This window comes from Epinephelus lanceolatus, chromosome 1 (genome assembly GCF_041903045.1).
Source record: "Epinephelus lanceolatus isolate andai-2023 chromosome 1, ASM4190304v1, whole genome shotgun sequence".
Taxonomy (NCBI): Eukaryota; Metazoa; Chordata; class Actinopteri; order Perciformes; family Serranidae; genus Epinephelus; species Epinephelus lanceolatus.
The window spans coordinates 17,913,400-17,938,588 of NC_135734.1; the positions used below are offsets into that span (position 1 = coordinate 17,913,400).

Consider the following 25,189-nt stretch of genomic DNA (forward strand, 5'->3'; position numbering starts at 1 on the left):
TCTGGCAACCATTGAGCTTTAAGGGGTTTAAAATATTCTTACTGTACAGGAGAAAGGTTCAAAGGTCAACACAGCCAATGGCACCCCCAGGAATTTTTACGGTGGCCAGATTGGGTCATTGAAAATCTTGGGGTGGCACACCAAAACCAAAAGCCTTAACTGAATTTCAGGATTTGCTTATGATGTTTAAGTATTTAGACTAGTTGAAAACTATATCATTATAGAGAATTAAGGAATTGCATACTAATATACTTTGGTTACTTTGATTATCTGATGTTCATAGACTTATACCGTGCAGTTAATACTTTGAGTTACACAACAGTCCTATTTGAATGTGTTGGTTATGTATCTGTACATGTTAGGCCAATCTATGTTCTTTAAAGGAACATTGTGTAAGATTTAGATGGATAGTGGACTGCAGATTGCAACCAGATAAAACGTCTCTAGGCTAGAATTCCTTCAGTGTTCATTGTTCAGGAGGTTTCTACAAGGAGACCAATATCTACAGAGGGTTCTTGCTCGCCAATAAAGGACCAGGTGATAAAAACCAGTAACACTGAGTAAAGCAGTTTCATGTTACAATATGCTGTTTAGCACATTACAGACAGCCCAGCACCTGCCAATGTATGCTCACCTTTTTTCTCTGATAACTTGTTATGGAGGGGCTGCAAACTATGGTGGGTGACACAAATTCATGAATGGTCCTATGTAGAGCCAGCTGGATGTTTGGTTTATCCGCAACTGTGGAAACACAGTGATGCAACATGGCGATCTCTGTAGATGAGGACCCGCTCCCTGTGTACATATAAACAGCTCATTCTAGGGTAAGAAAAACACAACAATTCTTAGTTTCAGGTGATTATACACTAAAGAAAACATACTTATTTTATGATATTCCATTCCTGCAAATATATCCCCCTAAATCGTACACACTTTTAAGTGCTGATAGAAGACCTTCTGGTTATTTCTAAGATTGTCATTAATCTATATTCAAGAAAAATGGATACTTAGCTCTGTGGCTTGAATGCACATGAGAGGAGCTAAATGAAGAGGGTGAGGGTCTGCCTGAGAGCCATGCCTCAGGGCAAAATTTCCGCAAATTATTAGATGCCCCACTTTGCCTCAAAAAATTATGCTAGCATGAATAACCAAATGAAATGCCTAACAAGGTAAAGGCAGATTATTAAAGTGTCAGAGGATAGCCCGCTGATCTACAGTTCCATGATGTACATTTTAAAATCCGATATCATCCTGTGTGTCAGCAGACGGCATCACTTGCCTGGAATAGGTGTGGGAATCCCCTAACCTATTTAGGATAGACCAATTCCAGAAGGTGGAGCCATGACAGCAGCAAATGTCATGGGACAACAATACAAAATGTTAAAGCTAATTCTACAAGCAATGGCTAACACATTGAAAAAGATTCATGAGTGAGTGTGAAACTGTGTGTTCTTACAGTTTCACACAGGAGCACCATTTAAGCCCACCTGAGCTCAGCTCAACAACAGCTCTGACACAACAAATAACTGTAATCCCGAACATGTTGGAGGGGCCCTGACTGGCTCTGGGCCCCCTGAACCATTCAATGTGAAGTGAAAAGTATTAGCTTCACAAAGACTATTTTCGTCTTCTTCTCCTTTCTCTTAACCACTGGTGGACTGAATACATGCACTACATTTAAGTACACTTTGGTGCAATTTTAAGGTGTTATACCTCAGGTTTTTCATTTTATGAAACTGTATATGTCCATTTAACTACATTTCAGAGTAAGCTAGTGCATTTTTTTAATTTATCAAAGCTTTGGTCACTACACACTTAAAATATGATGCATTGTTGTTGATTAAATTACCCAACAGTATACAAGTTATAATGAGCTACAACAATAAAATGCTGATTACATTTTAATTCACCTGTAATATTAAGTCACTTTTACTATACATCATGTTGTCATACTCTAAAAAAGGGCGATTCTGCATAATGAATACTTTTACTGTGGTACTTTGACTTAAATGAAAGATTTAAATAACTTTCCTTGTTAGAGTTCTGGAGACAAAAAAGCAAAACTAGCAGCTGCTTACATGGAAAAAGATTAATACCACATACATTCACAAGTATAAATCAATACAATAAAATACTATAATATTTTTTGTTAATTATTTTTCATTGGCATGAAGCATGAACCAAAAAGGAATATAATTCAAATATAGCAGCTGCAGGTCAGCTGGTGCTGGAACAGAAGCTCTTGTAGTGCCTCACTCTGATTCCATCAGCCCTTTCTCTACCAAAGTTGTTTTTCAGTGGAGATGAGGGCTGTGTTTACATATCTTGTCTGGCCTGGGAACGCCTTGGGGTCCCCCAGGAGGAGCTGGAAAGCGTTGCCGGGGAGAGGGATGTCTGGGGTGCTTTGCTCGGCGGATGAAAATGGATAGATGGATGGATAGATGGATGAGGGCTGTGTTTTAAAGGACAGCAGCTTTTGCTCTGGTTGGGATGAGCTGCAGGAAGCTACAGGCAGAATATATTCAGGAACCAGAGGCAGGGCTTTGCACAGGAGATGAGAACAACTGTGGCTGCAGAAGCAAAACCTGAGGTGTTGGAGGAGTTAAAGGAAGTCATAAACAGGTTCTGAAGGAGGCTTAAGACGTGACGTTGCAGTGGACCAGAGATTTGGCCAGATGCCTGTTGTACTGTGTCATGTTGTGTTGTGTTGATGAAGGGCTCTCACTCTATTTGTTTTGTGCAGGTGACCAACGTCTCACCCTTATTCTCATCGTTCTGGGTGCCCTGTGGGCAGTGAAAGGCTCATTGTCTTCAGTCGACGAAGGGCGCTCACCCCTTCATCCCTGTTGCCTCAAGGTGGTCAAAGGCTTAGTGTCTGCAGAAGATGAAGGGCTCTTACCCAACTTTTTAATTACAATTTTACTGAGTTGTTTTGAATTTTGAGACTCTGTTTGTGTGTTGTTTGTTTGTTTGTTGTTCCTCCCCTAAGAGATGGGAACAGTACAGGCTGTCACAATGAAGAAACGGAAACCACAGATGACCCTGTATTGCCTAATAGGCATTTTTATCCCTCGGGTGTACTGAATGCTACAAGTAACAAGGACTTTGTGTTTTTATATTTTTCCACAGACGGGATCCTAGGTTGGATCATAATTGTCCATTTTACATCTTGTAAACCTTTCTTTTTGTTTAAATTATCACATATAGAGTAAATAATTAAAATTAAATCTTCTAGGTTTCCTAAGCCCCCCAAATGAGCCCCAAAATATACAACACCTGGCTGCATTCCTGTGTCAGAGCTCTGTTTGCTGTGTTTTAGTCTAAGATAGCAGGCTACATGTAGCAAGCTACATGTTTCACACTGGCTATGTGTCATGACTGTGACATATAAACTGAGGACCTGTGTTCAAGCCCTCATACTGGCTACCTGCCAGTGCCATCTGGTCTGCTTAAGTGTCCTTGAGCAACACAGTCCTGAGTGGAGGTGGGAGGCACTTCTCATCCTGTTACTTGCCATACATAGCCATTCTGTCCACCTAGGGGCACTATTGTCCTTTAGTTACTGCTGCACACCACAGAAGAAGAAGCTGTAGTAGCTGCATGCCTGTAACGATGGCGGCCGCCCTGAGAGGAAGCTTAGTAACATTGGTCAAGGTGAGTGCATAGATGATGTTCACAGACTTATTTTACACACACGTCGGTAGGAAAGGAGTTGTAGTAGCTACAGTTGTATTTTTTTTAAACTCAAGCAGCGTGTTATCTTCTACTGTCAGAGAAAAAGTAAGACCGGCTTGTGTCATTGGTGTAATGATGCTAACCATGAGCCTCCTTCATTGACAGTCCGTCTGAATAGCTTCTGTCATGTTCAGATAAAAGCTGATAGTTAAAGTGCTTTCATGGCTCCGTCTGGTTTTGTCAGCTGGTCAGTGAGACGAGAAATCTTGGTCATCAGTAGATACTTGTCAAACAAGTCCATGGCTAATACCATATAGTGAATAACTGTATCTTGTGAGTGAGAGAGTTAGCTTAATTTGCTAGTAAGCTAACTCAGTTAACCCTGACATGGTAACCTCTGTCAGAGAACCATCAGTTACTTTAACATACGCATTATAACTGCAAAGTATCGTGGCTAACCAGAGGCTGACTGTCTGGGAAAGAGCAGACCAGATTAGTCTGTCTTTCCACTTAAGATAATATACTGTACAGCATTCTTGTGATCTGATAACTTGTTGTCAGTCATCTCCAGTTTTTCCACTTGCTGGATGCTTAAATGTCAGTGGGAGTCAACAGATGTGCAGTTGCTCAGGTTATCATTTTAAAGCCTGCAGGTGGCATGGCATATAGTGACATAGTGAGATGTCATTTCAACAGATGACAGCTGAAGTGTATTGTTTTGTTTATTCCCTGTAGTCCATATCTTGCCTACAGGTCAGTGGCCCATGATCAAGGTTAGAAATGAGCACCAGCCACCAGCCAGATGCTGCTAAAATATGCAAGTGGCTGCTACATTTGCTCCACTCACCAGCCTCAAAAAACTGGTATTCTGTTGAGTGGTTGATAGATTTTGAATTGTCATCCAGGACCCTCCTGAAAGATGACAAGGTTATTATTGTTAGCTAAAACTAGGTGTTACAAAAACATTTTAGTTAACTGAAATAGAAATAAAAACTAGACTTAAGAAAAAAAAAGAAAGAAAACGAACTAAAGATATCTATATATACTTACAAAACAAAGTAAAATAAGGATAAATTTATATACACAGGAAATGTCTTTCATTTTAGTCTTTGATAATTCGGTCAAATTTGTCAACACAACAAGCATCAGGAGGCGTTGGTGCAAATGTTTTGTTGAGACTGGGATGTCTTCATGACTGTGACTCAATTACCTTCACAAAGGGTTGTGTTTGTTTTATAATACCTATTGTCAACTTCTTAAATCTAGTCACTGCCACATGTTATAATACACAAAAACCTAAAACCTATAGTGAAGTTAAACTAAACATTTTCAAACAATAAAAACTGAAGTGAAATGGGCAAACTCACTCTGTAAACTAGCTGAAACTAAACTGAATTCAAGACAAAAATTAAAATAATAACTAATGAAAAATACAAAACTATAATCACTCTGGTCTACAGTGATAAGAGGTCACACTCATCTCTGCCCGCCTCAATATTATCTAATCAAATGTTTGTTCTTTGTGACTAGCAGTAGGCAATATAGACAAAGTCAGATATAAAATTATCACAGTATTTTATTTCATATTGTAGTATTGATACATATTGTGATCCGTACTGTTTTTTATGGATACAATTATCAGTCTGTTTCTGACTTATCCAGTCAGTTTGATATTTGGCATTGATTTAAAAATCATATACAAATCCAGTATTGCCATAAGGCAGCATTTCTCATATTATATTGCTCTTTGATTTGTAGCATTGCCCATAATGGCCTAAAAAGTTCTTCCCATAGTTTTCTGTCAAAATAAATTTCAGGGGTCATGAGATGATTCGATGAATTAAACAGAAGAAAAAACATTCCTGCATAAAATTAGAGCAGCACTTAACAATCAGTTTTATTGATTAAGCTGACAACCATTTTGTCAATTACTCAATTACTTGTTTTTTTAATGGTTTCACTGAGCCAAGTGTCACATCTCCAAGTGTCTTAATCTGTCAACAGTCTAAACTCAAAAATGTTTAATTTACTAAAACATAAAACAGAGAAAAGCAGCAAATCCTCACACTGGAGAAGGTGGAACAATATTGGAGATTTTGAAAAAGGATTCAAATGATAATCGGTTATCTAAATAGTTGCCAAAAGTATTACCTGTTGATCTCATAACTGATTTTTCCGTAGTCGCTGCTTCTTTTTTTTTTTTTTTTTTTTTTTTGAATGAAATCCTGGATAGTTTTACCTCTGCTGGCCTCTAAAATTGAATAGAATAATGGGAACATCCTGTAAAATGCTCACATCTCATAAGCACATGCAAACTGCAACAAGTGGTCACAAGTAGAGCCTGCTTTTTTTTTGAGTTCACAAGTCAAAAAAGCTGGAAATCATCATTGTACCAGGAGATATTAAAGGGGTAGCTCTATGATATGGCAAAACCTTAGACACATTTGTATTGTTTAATGGTGTACCATGCTGTGCATGTTGTGATTGTCTTCTCTCTCCTCCTCAGGGCCTGAGCAGCCCCCGGTGGCAGCAGCTGGCCTCTCGACCACTGAGTGTGTCCACTGCTCTCTGCAGCTCAGAGGCTCCGCCAGCCCGTGCTGATGCTGTGTTCAAGGTCACGATGGTGCCAGGTGATGGAGTGGGACCTGAGCTAATGACTGCTGTCAAGGAAGTGTTCAAGGTACAATGACACAGATGGAATCATCACTGCTTTTTGTCTTCTTAGAAAAATATGGTGCACTACAGCTACAAAAAAAACAAAAAAAAACACTATAGTTGGAGATTTTATTTACAAATATTAATACAGGAGGGATTTATTTCACCATCTCATCTAATTTTTATGTTTTTTATTTAATTTTTGTCCCACCTTTGGCTCACTACATGTATTTAGCCTTAATATGTGCTGATGGAATTTTAAATAAGTGTAAAGTAAGTGACGAATGGGAAGACTAAATAGGCTGCAGCGTAACCATGAGGGGCATTTGTGCACCCTTAGTTTATGTCCACTAAAAGTGCTTGTTTTTGCCACTGACAGGCTCAAATTGTTATTTTAAGTGTCTTACTCTACAGAGATAGACCTTTTTGTGAAAGAGCAAGATCCTTTTTGTTTAACCAGAAACAGCCCTGAAATCGCTATCACCAAGCCCACCAGACCCCATTTAAATAAACAGTAATTTTATCATCGTAAAACACTCCTCAAGGTTGACAGAAACAAACCAAAGCTCATAAAGAATGTCTTGGTTGGTCTTTCAACTGTTGCGACATTCAGCAACTCTGGTTTGGTTAAAACAAACCCTTAATTCACCCACGAGTCACTCAAACACAAAAAAAATGGGAAAATGGGGTCCAGGTTGAAAAATACCAAAGTTACCCTTTAAAATGGCTGGTGTTGAAGTTGACTTTAGTTTGTCTTGTCTCCAGGCAGGAGACGTCCCGGTGGAATTTGAGGAGTTTCATCTGAGCGAGGTTCAGAACATGGCCAGTGAAGAGAAGCTGGACCAAGTGTTAAACTCTATGAAGACCAACAAAGTGGCCATGAAAGGTAGCTTTACTTATTCTCTTGTCTTCTCTCATCATTCACCTTCATTTATTAACAAAACACGAGTTATTTAAAAGCTGTACAGCATACAAGGTCCGAAAGAAAATGGGATAGTACTAACATGTATGTTGGTGACATGCTTTGTTATCTAGGAAAGATTCACACACCCATGGAGTTCAAAGGAGAGCTGGCTTCATATGAGATGAGACTAAGGTAAAACCAGAAAGCAAGCTGTGCATTTGATGTGTGTATTTTTTTGTTTTGTTTTTAATTAATCTACCTCCCTGTCATTCCCCAGGCGTAAACTGGACCTGTTTGCTAATGTGGTCCATGTGAACAGCCTGCCAGGCTACAGCACGCGCCACAACAACTTGGACTTGGTCATCATCCGCGAACAGACTGAGGGGGAGTACAGCTCCCTGGAGCATGAGGTAAACAACACGCCCCCTCACTGCAGTCTGATGATGAACAGTGGTTTTAAACCCACATAAAAAGGAAATGGGTTTTATTTCTTTGAAGGGGGAGATTTCCCTTGAGCTCACAGAGATTTGGCCAGCGTTAAACCGGGAATCACAACAAAGATGAATCACTCTGACAGAGGTGCTGAAAGGGTACTGTGTGTGTGTGTGTGTGTGTGTGTGTGTGTGTGTGTGTGTGTGTGTGTGTGTGTGTGTGTGCCTGTGTCTGTGTCTGTGTCTGTGTCTGTGTGTCTGTGTGTCTCTGTCCTGTAGAGCCTGTTTACGCCTGGTATGAACATGCACCTTGGGTGATAACGAGTGGACAGCTCACACCTGGCATAAGAACGTCTTCACATATGTCTCGAGTGACCACTTGTTATCAGATCCCACTTCCCTGTTCTGGATGCAAAGAAAAACATTTAATTCACTACATATGATACTTTGCTGCAGGATTGTGACCTCTGTGCCGGGGAGAGTTGATGACAGTCCTCCCATCTGCACACACAAAGTGACACGACTGTCTTTACCAGTAAATGGTTATTAACAGGTTTAATGACTGAGTCGAGCCATTTCGATGTCGATGTGAGTTTGTTGGCAATCTTTAACAGCTGCTGTGTTAGCTCGTGCTAACCAGGCAGACAATGAAATGACTATTCACCAGGAGGAGAGTGGCTCTGGAGACCCTCCCTCAGCACTGCATCTATGTAACGGCAGCAACAGAAAGTTTCCATATCCGTCATACGTCAGCTGAGTAGGCACTTCTTCAATTTGGCCCAGGACACATTAGCATACACACTGCTGAAAGAATGTGGCCATATGCGGCCCAGACCACCTCCGAATGCAGTCTGAGTGAGCAGATCTCAGGACACATTGAGGTCACATTGGGTCCATTCACACCCATACTTAGAGCTGTCCACTTCTGATCCAATTACCCAGGACGCATGTTGATATCAGGCGTGAACAGGGCTGTAGACTCAGTTTATTATGAAAGTTTGCTGGCAGTGTGATGATTTACACCTTGTCTGCATTGGCAACGTAATAAACTTCAAGCCTCACAGGACAGTTTGCAGTATTGCACATACAGCATGTGTGAAATATGAGCTGTGTAGACATCTCTGCCCTTCAAAATCAAAGTGAATCTGGTTCATCAGAGGGACAAGGGATGGACAACTGAAAATGTGTCCGTTTCTGATGTATTTTCGTTGTCTTGCACTGTTAAGAGTCAATACTTAAGGCTGTATTAAAATGTATGTACCCTCTTTTTGCTCTGTAGAGTGTGTCGGGTGTGATCGAATGTTTGAAGATCATCACCAGAGAGAAGTCACGGCGCATCGCCAAGTTCGCTTTCGATTACGCCACCAAGAAGGGACGAAGCAAGGTCACTGCTGTTCACAAGGCCAACATAATGTACGAATAAAGCAAAGTCCCCTCTTTGCTTTTTTAACTATTGTTATTTTTAATCATGTTCTTCTAAAAATTCCTAAAATTTTGTTAATTTGGGTCGTGATTTGCAATCTCAGTCACAGCAACTCTTGTCTTCGTCCCCTGTCTCATTACAGGAAACTAGGTGATGGCCTGTTTCTGCAGAGCTGTGCGGAGGTGGCACAACTGTACCCCAAAATCAAATACGAGAACATAATCATTGATAACTGTTGCATGCAGGTATAAACAGCCTCATGATTCATTCTCCTGACTATATCAATAAATTATTCGCTTTTGTGTCGCTTTTATATTTCTTGTTCAAACTTGTCATTGTCTGTGTCTCTTTGCTGCAGCTGGTCCAGAACCCGTACCAGTTTGATGTGCTAGTGATGCCCAACCTGTACGGTAACATTATTGATAACCTGGCGGCGGGGCTGGTTGGAGGAGCAGGAGTTGTTCCTGGGGAAAGCTACAGTGCAGAATATGCTGTGTTTGAGACTGTGAGTTTCCAATGACCTTTCACACTGTTTTCATTCTTTAGCCAGCCAGTCAATCTCTGGTTTTACTCTGACCCTTCTGTTTGTTTTTTTGTATTTTAGATGAGAATTTATGGCAGAAAATATTAATGGCACACTTCAGGATATAGCTATTGACACAGTATTACTGTTGGTTCAGCTCAACCTTCCTCTTGTGCTTGGTGATGGAGAGGACTTACAGGATTGCAACAGTGTCACCCCTGATCCCCTGTCTCTTCTCTCTTTCAGGGTGCACGCCACCCCTTTGCACAGGCTGTAGGAAGGAACATTGCCAACCCCACAGCCATGCTGCTCAGTGCTGCTAACATGCTCAGGCACCTCAAGTGAGTCAGCCTTTCGATTTGGTTGTAAGAAGTACATCATAATTCAAAAACAAAAACAGCAACAGCAACAAAGGAGCAGTTCAACACCCAAATTCTAAAATGCATATCTTCCTCTTTTCTGTAGTGCTTTGTGTCAGTCTGGTTTGTTTTGGTGTGAGCTGCAGAATGTTGGAGATATTGGCCATAGAGATGTCTGCCTTCTCTTGAATATAACAACGAGATGACACTCAGCTTGTGGTGCTCAAAGCACCAAAAAATCACATTTGGAAAACTCAGCAGCAATGTCTCTTCCAGAAATCATGACCTGGTTACTCAAGATAATCCACAGTCCTTGTTGTGAGCAGTTTCATGTGGGATCTTTTTTTCTTTCTACCAAACTACACCTGCCAACTGTATCACCGCGCAGAAGGAAGCATGAATCTACTGCTAGCTCACTTAGCACCACTGAGTTAGCCAACGTTACAGCTCAGCTGAAGAGTACACAGTTAATGTTTGTAATCTGCACTGTCACAAGCACAAGCCTTTTGTCCACGAGTAGATGCACGGTTCCTTCTGCGTGGTTATACAGTTAGCAAGTGTTGTTCTGTAGGCAGAAAATATTTCCTACATCTGATTCCATTATATTTGAGAGAAGGGAGACATCTCTAAGACCGATATCATATACTCGCACTACAGATAAGTGGAAATATCTATATTTTTATTATTATTATTATTATTATTATTATTATTTTTATTTTGGGGTGAACTGTCCCTATTAGTTCTATTTTGTCTGGATGTTGACAAGTGTACAGGAAAGTTCAGGCCACCCCTTAATGTCACTGTATTGTGTTGCAGCCTGGAGTATCACTCCCATATGGTGTCAGATGCTGTCAAGAGGGTCATCAAACAGGGCAAGGTAAGTGTGTGTGTGTGTGTGTGTGTGTGTGTGTTACTTGCTAGTTCTACCTACTGTATGCTCAGTAGTGCATTCAGGTTGTGAATGTGGAGACACCTGCCATGACAACACTAACAGTATTAACACCAAGAGGGAATGTTTTCTGTTAATATAAGCAGTATAAAATGTATGGTTCTGCTTTAGAGGGGTGTACTATGAAGCAAGATCAATGGGGTAGCGAGGTACGTTGAGTCTACAGAGTTTTCCATCTTTGAAGGTGGTTCTCTTTTAACCTGGCTAGATCACCATGGTAACTTATGCTGCACGGCTAACCTGGATAGCACCAGTTTATGTTCAGAGTTTCAGCTTGAAATCAGCTCAGCGCGCCTTTCACAGCTCCTTTGAATAGTGTCACTCTGTAGTCAATGTCAGTCTGAGCAGTACAGGTTCTCCCCAGAGGCAATTCGTTATAAATGCACTTTATTTAACCTCGTGTTATATCACATTAGTCATGCCACCAAAGGAAGCTTTGCAGTTAAGAGTAGTGCTTACTGTATGTATCATGTTGTTTTTTGTTTTTTTTGCCACACCTACAGTACATCACTGATGCTGAAAATCTGTGCAAGCTTACTAAGCTACTACACGTGTTTTTCACCACATGTTCACATACACAGCCACACAGTGGTGGCCGAGGCTACCATGCAAGGTGCCACCTGCTACTCAGTAAACATTCACACGCTCTCGCACGCCGATGGAACAGCCATCGTGAGCAATTTTGGGTTCAGTATCTTGCCCAAGGATACTTCGACACGTGAGAGGAACCGGGGATAGAACCGCCGATCTTAGTGGATAACCCTCTTTACCTCTGAGCCACATTCACCCTATCTTTCTCTGGTCCATTTTAAAGAAGCTTTCTATAAAACCACAGGTAGCATTACGCATTAATAGTTCAATTTTTTATTAATTAGCATGAAGTTTACTTGCATATGATAATTCCCTCACACTTTACCGTAACATTACCACTTTGCATTATATTTTTATGCTTGGTCCTGATTTGCTAAAGTTCTTTTTATACTGCTGGTATATTACAGCTAATATAACATCAAATTGAAAATTGACTAGTCTCTTGGTATTTGTCACAGATAAAAATTAGTGAATAAAATCCATTTAACTTTTTTCAAGAACTTAGGTGATTTAAGATTTAGCAATTAGTTACTTTTCTAGCAGCATTCCTGTCTCGCCTTACTTGAGTCAAGAGAGTTGCTTTTTATCGTAATACGTTTTTGTATTCTTCAGAGGTGGTATGGATCGATCATTTTTAAACAACACACTGAACGCATTATTTAAAGCCTGAAGAAAAAAAGCCATGGTTAAGAGAGCAAGTTGATAATCACTGTCATGAAAGCCCTTATCTCTGACTGGGGCTATAGGGTTTGCCGAGCAAGCTCAAGCAAGGAAAGCATGGCTCTGTTGAACTTGCTTTGTGGTACATTCCTCATGAACGTGAAGCCAACAGGACTTGTATACCCTTAGCTTGTTTTTCTGAACTAACATGTTGCTCATCAGTTTTGTGGGTCAGTAACTGTAATCTTATAGTAACACTGTCAAAATGCTGCAGCCACTTAAGAAAATGAAAAATACAATATAGATAAAGGAGCTTCTTCAGATAAATCATATACCAGGAATGACACCAGCGTGTTAACTTCAATGTCAGCAGTTCTTGACCCACAAATGTCTGTGTCATCCAATAATCAGTAAACTGTGCTTCAGTATGTTAGAGAGCCTTTCACTGCTGACTTCTGAGATTGCATATCTTACATCAGCTCTCTTCTTGCATTTCTCTTCGCTCAATGTCAGTCTTATAAATGTGCAAGATGCATTTGTTACCTGGGCAACCAACCTTTTTCTTTTTAAACTGGCTTGGACTAACTGTCTATTGCACCTGCTCCACGTTGACACTAACATGCACTGACACAAACACCAGCATGAAGTCGGTCAACCTTAGTCCCTCAGATAAAATGCACGGTCGATAACAAATTCATGACAGTTTTTTCTCTCTTTCATTGCTCTTCTGAAAAAGGTGACAAAAGCAGATCTGTCAGCTTTTGATTTGAGGCAACTGTGTGAATTTAAGGAATGCCTGTCATTTGAAAGCAGAATATGCCTGTCTGAAGTGCCCTTCCTCTCCCTCTACCCTATCCTTTAATGCCCTCCTCTCCTTGTACCCCATTATCCTGTGTGTGTGTGTTTCTGTGTCTGTGTGTATCTGTGTGCACGTCCCAGGTACGGACACGGGACCTTGGCGGTTACTCTACCACCAGCGACTTTGTGCGTGCTGTTGTGGAAAACCTGCGTCACCGACCTGTTTGCTAAGATGTTTCATCGCACTCTTCACTGACATTTCCTTAAAAGTGGACATCGCTTTTAACATGAACTGGACGCATGTTAAGACTGGCGTCCCTTCTCATTGCTTAAAGACAATTGAGCCATTAGTTGCATCATAAGTTATGTGGTTTATACCGCATTTGCTGATACATCCAGTGGACTCAGCGGTGCCTTGTGTTGTACTTTACTCAAAAATGTGCAGTTCTCTCATAGATTTGCATCATTCATCAATATTATCTCGACACCTTCCCTCATAGTTGCAGTCCATTTCTTAGCATCTTTTTGCTTTTGCAGTTTCTACATGGCTTATTAATCTGGGAGAGCTTTTTGTCTGCCCATTTTCATGACCCTGTGCTTGTTCCGTCAGCCATGTTGGCCACACAGACAGTCTCCCTCTGCTTGGGCTGGACGATACCAAAAAAATCATACATCACAGTATTTTTTTACCAAATACCTCGATATCGATAGTGCAACGATATTGTAGGGTTGACTATTGGTACTGTAACAAAATATTGACACAATGAGATTTTTAATCATCAGTAATGTGGATATATTGACTAAGTGGTTAAAGGCAAATAGAACAGCTAGAACAGTCTGGTAACTTCAGAAAATGACATCACTCTACTGTAATGCAGGCTTTAACACCAGGAAAAGATGACACTTAACTTATAACCATATCTAAAATCTAGGACAATATCTGGTCCATAAAGCCACCAGACTGCCTTTATCAGCAGTTTATATCAGCTTATCTGCTTTTGCCTCACGCTTCACTAACTCACCTCACTTTTATCTCATTTTCTCACTGCCTCGTATTAACTGTGTTAGTATACAGTACGATAACATCATGATCCATTAATACTCTATCATTTGATTTCTGTTTCCATTGATTTACCATATGGCCAAGGCAAACCTATCCTAATGCAAAATGCATGTTTCTTGCAGTGAGATTAAAATACTGTTGATATTTTAATATTAACATCTAAAGAAAACCAAAAATATCCAGTTCTTTCAGGCACTACTACACTGACTGTGAAATAACTTTCAGGTGCTGCAACAAAACGAGAACTTTTATAATAATTCTACAGTTTCATAGCCACAGAAAACCTCCCTATGTGATGGCCATAAAGCCAGTCTGAATCATACATTGGTATAGTGTAGATTATTTAATACATTTTTAGTCTTTTGACAAAAAAACAAAATGGGTTCATTCATATTTTTTACATTTATACATCATCTCCTAGGACTCACATAAACAGGTTTTGTATAAGATGGTGCTGCTTGTTACCACAGAGCTTTTTTCAGGCCATTGATTCTGTGAGAATTTAAAACACTGCTTTTTGTCTTACTGTGCCACAATTTAAGACTTCACCGTTTGTTCGCTGTTAACCACAAATAATGAAAGATAAATTAATATATTACTCACTGCACTCATGTTCTGACCTTTGGGTTTAATCTAACTTTTCAGACTTTCTGGAGAATTTGTACCACCAACAGTGTAAACAGTGTCATGTCCTTTGTGTTCATCAGATGTCGTTTTCTTTTTGATCACAAATTCTTTATTGAGATTTCATACCTGCATATTTAATCTTGTCAAAAGTGTGATGTGATAATGAATAAATAACATTCTGTTGTCTCCTAATAGTCACTGTTGGACTGAATGATGTTGATATGGTTGAATACTAATTGATATGATAAGACTAGCCCGGTGATAGGCAACCTGTGGCCCCTCTCCAGTGGCTCCCTGTGGCTTTAGCAAAAACATTTCATGGAAAATTATGTTATCTAACATTGAAATGTTAATTTATAATTGTTGTGGGCCTAAAGTGATTCTTACATTCTTCATTTGTAAAAATATGTAGCCAATACACTGACTAAAACATGCGTGTTATTGTTATATAAGTATAATCTGGAGTACCCCTGGTTAGGCTAGCTGTTTATTCCAGATCCAAAAAGGGAAAGAAAATTTAGAATTTATTGTTGCATGGACAGATTTGTTTGCTTTCACCACCAACACTGCAAAGTTAAAGTACCAAATAATTATAAAAAGCCCACTGCTGAGTATACACATTGAGGCGATGAATGCTCATTTAGACTCATTACTAACGTTGATGGGCTAATTTAGACTGAATAGGCTGTTACCTTCATTATAAGGCTCAGATATGTTGTGTAGTTCCAGACATATTTTTGTTTTCTTCCTTTTTCTGTGGCCAAAACTGGCCCTTTGATAGTAAAAGCTGCCGACCGCTGGACTCAACACATGTTGAACAATTGCAATGTGTTCTCTAATACTGATTACACTGAGAATAGTTCATGAACACTAATACTTGATTTATTTACGTACCTTATGTGATTGGTATATTTAAATTCTTAGCCTCAAGTAATGCTAAAAATAAAACTGAGAAAAGAAAGACGCTTAGGAAATGACACTGCTGCTTTCTAAAAGTGTGTATCTGTTTGTGTATTCTGTGAGTGCAGCTCTTAAAGGCTCTCTAACACACAGGCCGTGATACTGTATGTGGACATGTGTTGCTGCAGCTGTGCATATAGTAACAAACTGTCCTTATGTTTGCAACAGGTGCGCACTGGAGACCTGGGGGGCTACGCCACAAGTGACGAGTTCACCCGAGCTGTCATTGCTAACCTGGCAGTCTAAGCTTTGTATTTGCAAATCTGTCAGCTGCTGAGACACGCACACGCTTTTTTAATTTACATCCTGTAAAACTGATCTCTTGACTGATTGACTGATTGTACGCCTACAGTGTACTCCAGCAACAACACACATTTTCCAACATAAACACAGTGAGATGCAGATGAAATGTGCAGCTATATCCACAAACTCTGGTTTGCAGTTGAGCATATCATAACGTGGACACTGAAGGCAGAAAGAATACAAGTTGAACATGCAAAGTCTTAAAATCAGCACAAAACATGTTTCCATTCTGTTACACTGACACATGTCAGCCGTTCATAGTTTGTTCTCTGCCAAGATCTTGTAAGTTAATGGTTTTATGTCTGGTCATTACCCAGCAGTCAGAATATGATGTATGTATGCTTTCATATTATTTATTAACTTTAACTTTTAGCTTCATGGCTTCTTCATTTAAGATGATATACATAATAAATGAGATATAACATCTTGTGTGCAAAATCCTTGCATGAACGTGAGACTGATGTAGTATTAAGTGTTATGAAAAGTTTATCATGGCTGCTGGTGGCTCAGTCAGCACGCATCCCCATGTGTCTGAACATATGCACGTCAGGTGGACTGCAGAGTCTATAAAAATGATTATAAGAGTGTCTGGCTTTGTTAGACTGTTAAGATCCAGATCCAAAAGAATAAGTGGAGAAAAAGAAACTGAACAAAATCCAACATGTCTGCACTGGTCTTTCATTCCAGTGCACAATGTTCATAGACTTAATAATATTTATTTTTAATCTATTTATACAGTACAGGCCAAAAGTTTGGACACACCTTCTCATTCAATGCGTTTTCTTTATTTTCATGACTATTTACATTGTAGATTCTCACTGAAGGCATCAAAACTATGAACACGTGGAGTTATGTACTTAACAAAAAAAGGTGAAATAACTGAAAACATGTTTTATATTCTAGTTTCTTCAAAATAGCCACCCTTTGCTCTGATTACTGCTTTGCACACTCTTGGCATTCTCTCCATGAGCTTCAAGAGGTAGTCACCTGAAATGGTTTCCACTTCACAGGTGTGCCTTATCAGGGTTAATTAGTGGAATTTCTTGCTTTATCAATGGGGTTGGGACCATCAGTTGTGTTGTGCAGAAGTCAGGTTAATACACAGCCGACAGCCCTATTGGACAACTGTTAAAATTCATATTATGGCAAGAACCAATCAGCTAACTAAAGAAAAACCAGTGGCCATCATTACTTTAAGAAATGAAGGTCAGTCAGTCCGGAAAATTGCAAAAACTTTAAATGTGTCCCCAAGTGGAGTCGCAAAAACCATCAAGCGCTACAACCAAACTGGCACACATGAGGACCGACCCAGGAAAGGAAGACCAAGAGTCACCTCTGCTTCTGAGGATAAGTTCATCCGAGTCACCAGCCTCAGAAATGGCAAGTTAACAGCAGCTCAGATCAGAGACCAGATGAATGCCACACAGAGTTCTAGCAGCAGACCCATCTCTAGAACAACTGTTAAGAGGAGACTGCGCCAATCAGGCCTTCATGGTCAAATAGCTGCTAGGAAACCACTGCTAAGGAGAGGCAACAAGCAGAAGAGATTTGTTTGGGCCAAGAAACACAAGGAATGGACATTAGACCAGTGGAAATCTGTGCTTTGGTCTGATGAGTCCAAATTTGAGATCTTTGGTTCCAACCGCCGTGTCTTTGTGAGACGCAGAAAAGGTGAACAGATGGATTCCACATGCCTGGTTCCCACTGTGAAGCATGGAGGAGGAGGTGTGATGGTGTGGGGGTGTTTTGCTGGTGACACTGTTGGGGATTTATTCAAAATTGAAGGCACACTGAACCAGCATGGCTACCACAGCATCCTGCAGCGACATGCCATCCCATCCGGTTTGCGTTTAGTTGGACCATCATTTATTTTTCAACAGGACAATGACCCCAAACACACCTCCAGGCTGTGTAAGGGCTATTTGACCAAGAAGGAGAGTGATGGAGTGCTGCGGCAGATGACCTGGCCTCCACAGTCACCGGACCTGAACCCAATCCAGATGGTTTGGGGTGAGCTGGACCGCAGAGTGAAGGCAAAGGGGCCAACAAGTGCTAAACACCTCTGGGAACTCCTTCAAGACTGTTGGAAAACCATTTCAGGTGACTACCTCTTGAAGCTCATGGAGAGAATGCCAAGAGTGTGCAAAGCAGTAATCAGAGCAAAGGGTGGCTATTTTGAAGAAACTAGAATATAAAACATGTTTTCAGTTATTTCACCTTTTTTTGTTAAGTACATAACTCCACATGTGTTCATTCATAGTTTTGATGCCTTCAGTGAGAATCTACAATGTAAATAGTCATGAAAATAAAGAAAACGCATTGAATGAGAAGGTGTGTCCAAACTTTTGGCCTGTACTGTATGTGTTATAAAATGTCAGAAAAATTCCCAACCCCAAACCAAATTGCCAGTTTGATTCAACCAACAGTCTAAAACACAAATGTCTTCAGTTTACTGTAATAAAAGATTAAAATGTTCATCACATAAAAACATTATTTGTTGAAATGGTAGTAAAACTTAACCATTAAAATCATCATCTTACTTAACACATTGAGCCATTTATATTGACTTTTCAGCAGTAAGCCTTTCCTGTATAGCACCCCCAAACTGACAATATGTATTAAAAGTTGATCAGACAAGTCAAAAATATTACTGAATATATCCAGAAATAACAGTGTTAGTTAGATAATAACAGTGTTAAGTTTGATGTTTTTTCTAACATACAAGGAGTTGGATTTAAACTTTTAAACGTAATGGTATTCACTGTGCCTTATACGTTCATTCATTTATTGACACAGAGAACACACATTAATATCAATACAAATGCAACAAGCCAAAAAAAATCTGTAGTTTTTGGGCAGCTTGATGTATACATATATTAAATATGTTATATATATAAAGAAATGTGACATCTATGGAGGTTTTTATTAGTTGGTGGGTTGAGAAACAGAAACAGACACTGACACTGAGTCAGTTTTTTAAAAGAACAGTACCACAGTGTAGAAATACTCTGTTATAAGTGCAAGTCCTGCATTTCAAAGTTCACTTAAAGTAAAGTGCAGTAGTATTAGAACTGAAATATATCTTTAATACAGAAAGAAAGGTGCTCATTATGCAATGTTATAATTACTGATGCATTATTTCTTTCTGTATATACTGCTGGGTAGTTTGTGAACTCCACCAGGGGATCAGTAAAGTCTTATCTTTATCCATAAAAATACATCAGAATTTATTTGTTAATCATATTTTGTGTTAATTATCTGAAACAATTAACTAAAGCTGTTAAAAAATGTAGTGGAGTAAAAAGTAAAATATTTGCCTCTGAGATGACATGAAGTAGAAGTATAAAGTTGCATAAAATGGAAATACTGAAAGAAGTGCAACTATAAAGTTTACTTATGTACAGTAGTTGAGTAAGTTTACTTTACTCTTCATTATTATGGACTGTTCATTACTTATGAGGGAGTAGGGGATGGTGCAAAATGGGGGAGGTATGATATTTTTTCAAGCACAAGGGAGAGACTTTGTTTTTCTATTCTGGATTAGGGAAAGGATATACAACTTTAAACAGATGTATTTTGTGTTAAATATAAATAGCCTCTGTTATTATAGCACAAAACTGTAAAAACTGTCATACTGTGCTGTCTGCTTGTTGCATTTGCTCTAATGCTTTAGTCTGGTGTGAATATAGACAAAGTCCAACATTAACACTTGCCAAGCACCAAATGCAGGTAGATTATCCCATTGGCGGGTAAATCTCAGAGTGCTACCTGCCACACTGGCGGGAAAATGTTTGTACCAAAATAGTCATGTAATGAAAATCTATGCTGAGAGTCTCTGCTGTGTCTTGGTGATATTTAGGTGTGTGTTGGAGTTTCACAGATACACACACTGCAGATATATTTTTATGCGTGTCTTAATGGTACCACAACCTGATCATCGCGAATGCTCCTAGCTTTGCAGCATTGTTTAAAGTATGGTACATCAGCTGATCCGCTAGAATATCATTAACCACTGGACTGCTGCTAGCTTCCATTAGGCTAAAGTGTAGCTGAGGGTTATAAGTTGCCCCCATACTTATGATGGTAATAAAATAACAAGGAGGCTCTGTAGTCTAAACCAAGATGGCAAACTTTTTATTGCCTCCCACACTGTCAATGCTGCTTCTGTTCTTACCTTTCACAATAAAAGCCCAAGACATACACACTGCATCACTGCTTACCAGAAGGAACTTATTCACGTGCAGAGGCTGTGGTGATGAGTTGGTAAATATATTAAAATCATTTTGCTTGAGATTTTGCTCTGGCCTCTACTTTAAGTTTGTATACAACATTCATTCATTCATTTTCCGTAACCGCTTATTCTGTTGGGGATCGTGGGGGTGCTGGAGCCTATCCCAGCTGACAATGGGCGAGAGGCAGGGTACACCCCGGACAGGTCACCAGACTATCACAGGGCTGACACATAGAGACAGACAACCATTCACACTCACATTCACACCTACGGCCAATTTAGAGTCACCAATTAACCTTATTTGCATGTGTTTGGACTGTGGGAGGAAGCCGGAGTACCCGGAGAAAGCCCACGCTGACACGAGGGGAACATGCAAATTCCACAGAAATGCTGGGTTCAAACCAGGAACCCTTTTGCTGTGAGGCGATAATGCTAACCACTGCGCCTTCAAGCTTGTATTCACCATGATACCTATTATCTCAATGAAATGTACTATGTGACATAATAAAAGGCAAATTATTATTTTGGCCAGTAAAAAATATGCTTGGCTGGTGAGTCAAGTCAATTTCAGATGCTCAATATAGCCTAGAAGAAAAATGGTTAATGCTTATTTATGGTGGAGGGAGGGTCGTGCATTTTCCCTCAATCGCTCAGACAGGCTCCCGGAAAAATATCTGTAGCTTTGGGTAGGGTCGAGATAAAAAAAAATAAAAATAAAAAACAAGTCACACCCCTCCTCTGGCAAGTGAAGAACAGTCCCTTATAGCTCGAGTGTATGAAGCAGTGGTCCTCCTGCCCGCTGCAGTGACTGTGTGCCTCAGGCTGCACCGTGCAGGCTCCAGCTCGGCCAGCAGGTGTCGCTGCGGGCTGTGCAGAAACAGTGTGGAGAAGAGACGGGGCCTGGCCTGGGAATTTGCTGCTCGCTTCCCATTCTTCCTATGCAGACAGACACACAACATGGCGGACTAGAATAGTCGGCCGACGCGCCCGGATACAGCGGATAAACCGTGGGATTTAACACCCAGGAAGGCCAAGAAAGTACACTCGGACGGGACGATAAGTTAGGACGAATCGAGGATTTTAAGCGGGGGTGCCGTCCTCGCCTGGATTTAGTAGCTAAACTGACTGTGAAGTGTTGGCTGTGTGTCCCAGATCGTGCTTCCCTCCTCTGCTATCACCCAGGTCCCCCCACCCCGCTCACACTCTCGGTTCCTGGGGTGTGGAGACAGGGGCCGGGGTTGAAAAACGTGAAAGAGAAGGAGAGGATAAATTCCTGCTTGGCTCTGGTTTCTCTCCCCCCACCCCACCTCGGGTTTCCTCTGGGCGCTACAGGAGTTGTGGTGAGTTTTCTTGTTTTTGTTGCGCAAAGCCCGAGTCACACTTGTTACAATGTCGCTGTAGCAGCATGTTTCCTCTCGCTGTAACATTGTGTCACCCACAAACAAGCACTTTGTCCCCCACATTGAGCCGTGCGGGACACAGTACAGGGTACCTGTGTTGCGGCGGAATGAAGCCCGGGTTTGTGCAGGGACCAGGGCTGCGTTTAATAGTTGCTGTAACGCTTCAACATTTCAGAAGTAGCTCGGAGGCAGGGAGGGATTTTTTTGGCGAAGGGGGCTCTCAAGAAAAGGGGGCTTACGGATGAGTGCGACAGCATTTTAGAAGTCAGAGGCTGTTGTTGATCCAGCTCGGATGCTGTTGCGCTGGCAGTGGAACAAAGAGGGGGTCCAAGTCTGGGCTGCCTCACTGGAAAGTACACTTTATTGATCAACGCTTTGTTATTACACGTTCACAGAGGGTGGGGAGCTGGCTGGATGACTGGGTGGGTGGAGGAGCAGGGGGGCTTCACGCGACCCACAACAGGAATTAGGTCGCCCCAACATTAACATGTATGCTCTGTCAAATCACAGCGGCTGCTTTGTGTTTCTTCTCCTGCACTCTGACATGGAGTCTCACAAGAGTGCATTCCCCTTTACAACCTCTCCCAAAGTTTTTTTCTAATGATTAATATTCTCCTGTTTTGTGAACGTTGGGTGTAACCGAGCATACCATTTCAATCTGGTGGGTGTTGAGGTTTTTTTTTTAGTTTTTTAATGCATTACTTTAACTTCCACTGCAAGTTATGATTACACATATTCATCAGGACAGGGATTACTCCTTTAAAGGTCCAGTGTGTAGGGTTTATGGGGATACATTGGCAGAAGTATGTTTTCTTCAGTGTATAATCACATGAACATAGGAATCTATATGCTTTCGTCACTTTAGATTGAGCTGTTTATATCTGTATAGGGAGCAGGTCCTTGTCCACAGAGTCCACCAGGCTGTAAATCTACAGTAGCCCTAAAGGACAAACCAAACACTGGCACCATTCACATTATTGCATCAGCCCCTTCAGGACGAGAGCATTGGAGAAACAATGATTTTTAAAGCGTTAAACTACTTTATTCAGTGTTACAGGTTTAATTCAGCGGGTTTGTTAGCTTTAGAGAGGAAGAGACCTCTGAACATCTGGATCTAAGATATCAATATATATAATAAAAGTGGGCTCACATTAGTGCTGAGCCATTCGCCCCTCTGGGATGTGGCAAACAGCATTGGAGAAACACTGATTTATAAAGTGAAACTGCTTTGTTCAGTGTTTTTACCAGTTTAATTCACTGGGTTTGTTAGTTTTGGTGAGTAAGAGACCTCTGCGGACCATTTGGCTCCAGGTAAAAACCTCCTGAACATCTAGATTTTAAGTTATCAGAGAATAAAGGTTGGCACACATTAGTGCTGGGCCATTCGCCCCTCTGGGACGTGGCAAACAGCGTCAGGGAAACACTGATTTGTAAGGTGAAACTGTTTATTCAGTGTAGTCGGTGTTTTTAAAGTTTAAATCACCAGGTCCATTTGTTATACAGAGGAAGAGACCTTTATGGCTAATTTAGCTCCTGGTAAAAACCACCTGAACACCTGGAGCTAAAGTTATCAGAGAAAAAAGTTCAGCACAGATTAAACTACTAGAGAAAAAAAGGTGAGCACAAACAAGCAGGTGCTGGGCTAGCCTCCCCTCTAGGATGTGCCAAACAGCATTGGTGAAACACTGATTTATAACGTGAAACTGCTTTGTTCGGTGTTTTTACCAGTTTAATTCACTGGGTTTGTTAGTTTTGGTGAGTAAAAGACCTCTGCAGACAGTTCGGCTCATGGTAAAAACCTCCTGAACGTCTAGATTTTAAGTTATCAGAGAATAAAGGTGGGCACAAATTGGTGCTTGGCTAGCCGCCCCTCTGGGATGTGGCAAACAGCATCAGAGAAACACTGATTTGTAACGTGAAACTGTTTAGTCAGTGTTTTTACTGGTGTAAATCACCAGGTCTGTTTGTTTTGCAGAGGAGACCTTTGCAGATAATTAAGCTCCAGGTAAAAACCTCCTAAACATCCGGAGCTGAAGTTGTCAGAGAAAAAAGGTGAGCACAAATTAGCAGGTGCTAGGCTAGCTGCCCCCCTGGGACGTGTCAAACAGCATTGGAGAAACACTTTTTTGTAATGTGAAACTGCTTTATTCTGTGTTTTTACCAGTTTTTATTACCTGGTCCATTTGTTCTGGAGAGGAAGAGACCTCTGCGGATTATTCGGCATCTAGTAAAACTCTCCTGAACACTGAAGGAATCCTAACTAGGAGAAGTTTCAGCTGGTTGCAGTCTGCACTCCTAACAGCTACTGAATCCCCCTAAATCTCACACACTGCTCCTTTAATGGCTTGGTTTTGTCATGGAAATGTTCACGATTAGATAAAAAATAGGCTTTAATACAATAGTTGCTGCCTAATTTGAGAGAAATATCAACTACAAGGAAGCAGGGAGAAGCATCATCAGGAATGAGGAGGCATGGCTCTGACATATCTGACAAAGCCTTTGCTATGTCTGCCTGGAGCTTGACTCATCACGTCTGTTCCGGAGCTGCAGCACATATCCACCATACCTCTGTGCCTTTTCACAGCACGCTTTCCACCTCACCGAGGTCGCCATGTCGTGTTCGGACCATCCAAGTGCAAAAAACTTAAGTTGCACCTCCTGCAAACTTATATGACTCCTCTTTGTGCGCCAGCAGGCCTACCTGACCTCTGTTTGTCAGGCCTGGACACGTTCTCTCAAAATGCTGTTGAACCATGGTTGTCAAACAGCCCCAGCTCAGGAAAGTCAGACTGTGTGAGGGGGAAAAAAGGCAGAGCTGTTATCATCTTGCTCGCTCTGTCCATATCTTCTTAAACCTATTTTAAGAAAAGGGAGTTATTTCTGTGTTGGGATCCTGAAAGGGTTTCAGCACAGGAACTTGAGTGATCCTCACACCACACTTTTCATGATTGGCCTAGTTTCTAAAAATAAGAATAAAGTATAGCTTGAAATCGCCGTGTTGGAACTTTGCGTGAAGTTTCGATGGGTGGGATCTGTGAAATTACCTCCGTGTTGTAAAATTTCACAATTTCAGGGTGCTGACACAATATAATGAGTTGGCTCTTTGGGTGGGGCGGGAGGTATATTTTTGTTTCCACCTGTGGGCCTACGTATTTTCTGTGGAAGAGCACTGTAATTCTGCCTCTAAGAGGATAAACACAACTGCATTTAGAGGATTGTGAGGCGTTACAGAGCCTGGTATAAGGTGAAATGTCATTTGGTCTCAGTGACATTTATTTCACAATACAGGAAATAAACCTGTGTGATGACTAAACATTCCTAAATGCATTATCTTGCCTTACTTGGAAGACTTCATCCAGAGTCACCCAGCTTTGTTCTGTTCTTCTGTAGTTCTGGAGTAGTAATTATGTAATCCCCTTAGATTATTGAGTAAATCTTTGTTTTACATCCTCCTGATGTGGGATGATTGATGTTTCTGGTTCCCCATGGCTGCCATGGATATTCATAGGAGTGTATTTCTTTGCAGTGGACTTCAAAGACTGGGTGGGATTTTGTATTCAAGAAGTATTTTGGATGTGTGAGAAGTCTTTTATGATCTTGTAAACTCATGTGGCATCCAGGTCTTTCAGAATTTGGC

At 40.7% G+C, this 25,189-nt stretch overlaps 2 protein-coding genes across 3 annotated transcripts in view; both read left to right on the forward strand.

The window, feature by feature from the left end:
* The first annotated feature begins 3,568 nt into the window (after positions 1-3,568).
* On the forward strand, positions 3,569-16,345 carry idh3b (isocitrate dehydrogenase (NAD(+)) 3 non-catalytic subunit beta). Of its 2 annotated transcripts, none has more exons than XM_033627097.2 (11): positions 3,569-3,654; positions 6,182-6,355; positions 7,096-7,216; positions 7,366-7,426; positions 7,512-7,644; positions 8,945-9,078; positions 9,231-9,333; positions 9,447-9,593; positions 9,858-9,952; positions 10,787-10,847; positions 15,787-16,345. In XM_033627097.2, exons 1-11 carry the CDS (start codon positions 3,601-3,603, stop codon positions 15,862-15,864), a joined length of 1,161 nt encoding a protein of 386 aa, XP_033482988.1. In that variant the 5' UTR covers positions 3,569-3,600; the 3' UTR covers positions 15,865-16,345. The 2 variants fall into 2 exon arrangements, with proteins under 2 accessions (XP_033482988.1, XP_033482987.1); XM_033627096.2 differs by lacking the exon at positions 15,787-16,345 and adding an exon at positions 13,110-14,850.
* Positions 16,346-21,092: 4,747 nt separating this feature from the next.
* Positions 21,093-25,189, forward strand: part of ptpra (protein tyrosine phosphatase receptor type A) — a 39,152-nt gene continuing 35,055 nt past the window's right edge. The window contains exon 1 of the mRNA XM_033625555.2: positions 21,093-21,492. The gene's annotated coding sequence lies outside the window, so the exon portion shown is untranslated. The remainder of the gene's footprint in view (positions 21,493-25,189) is intronic.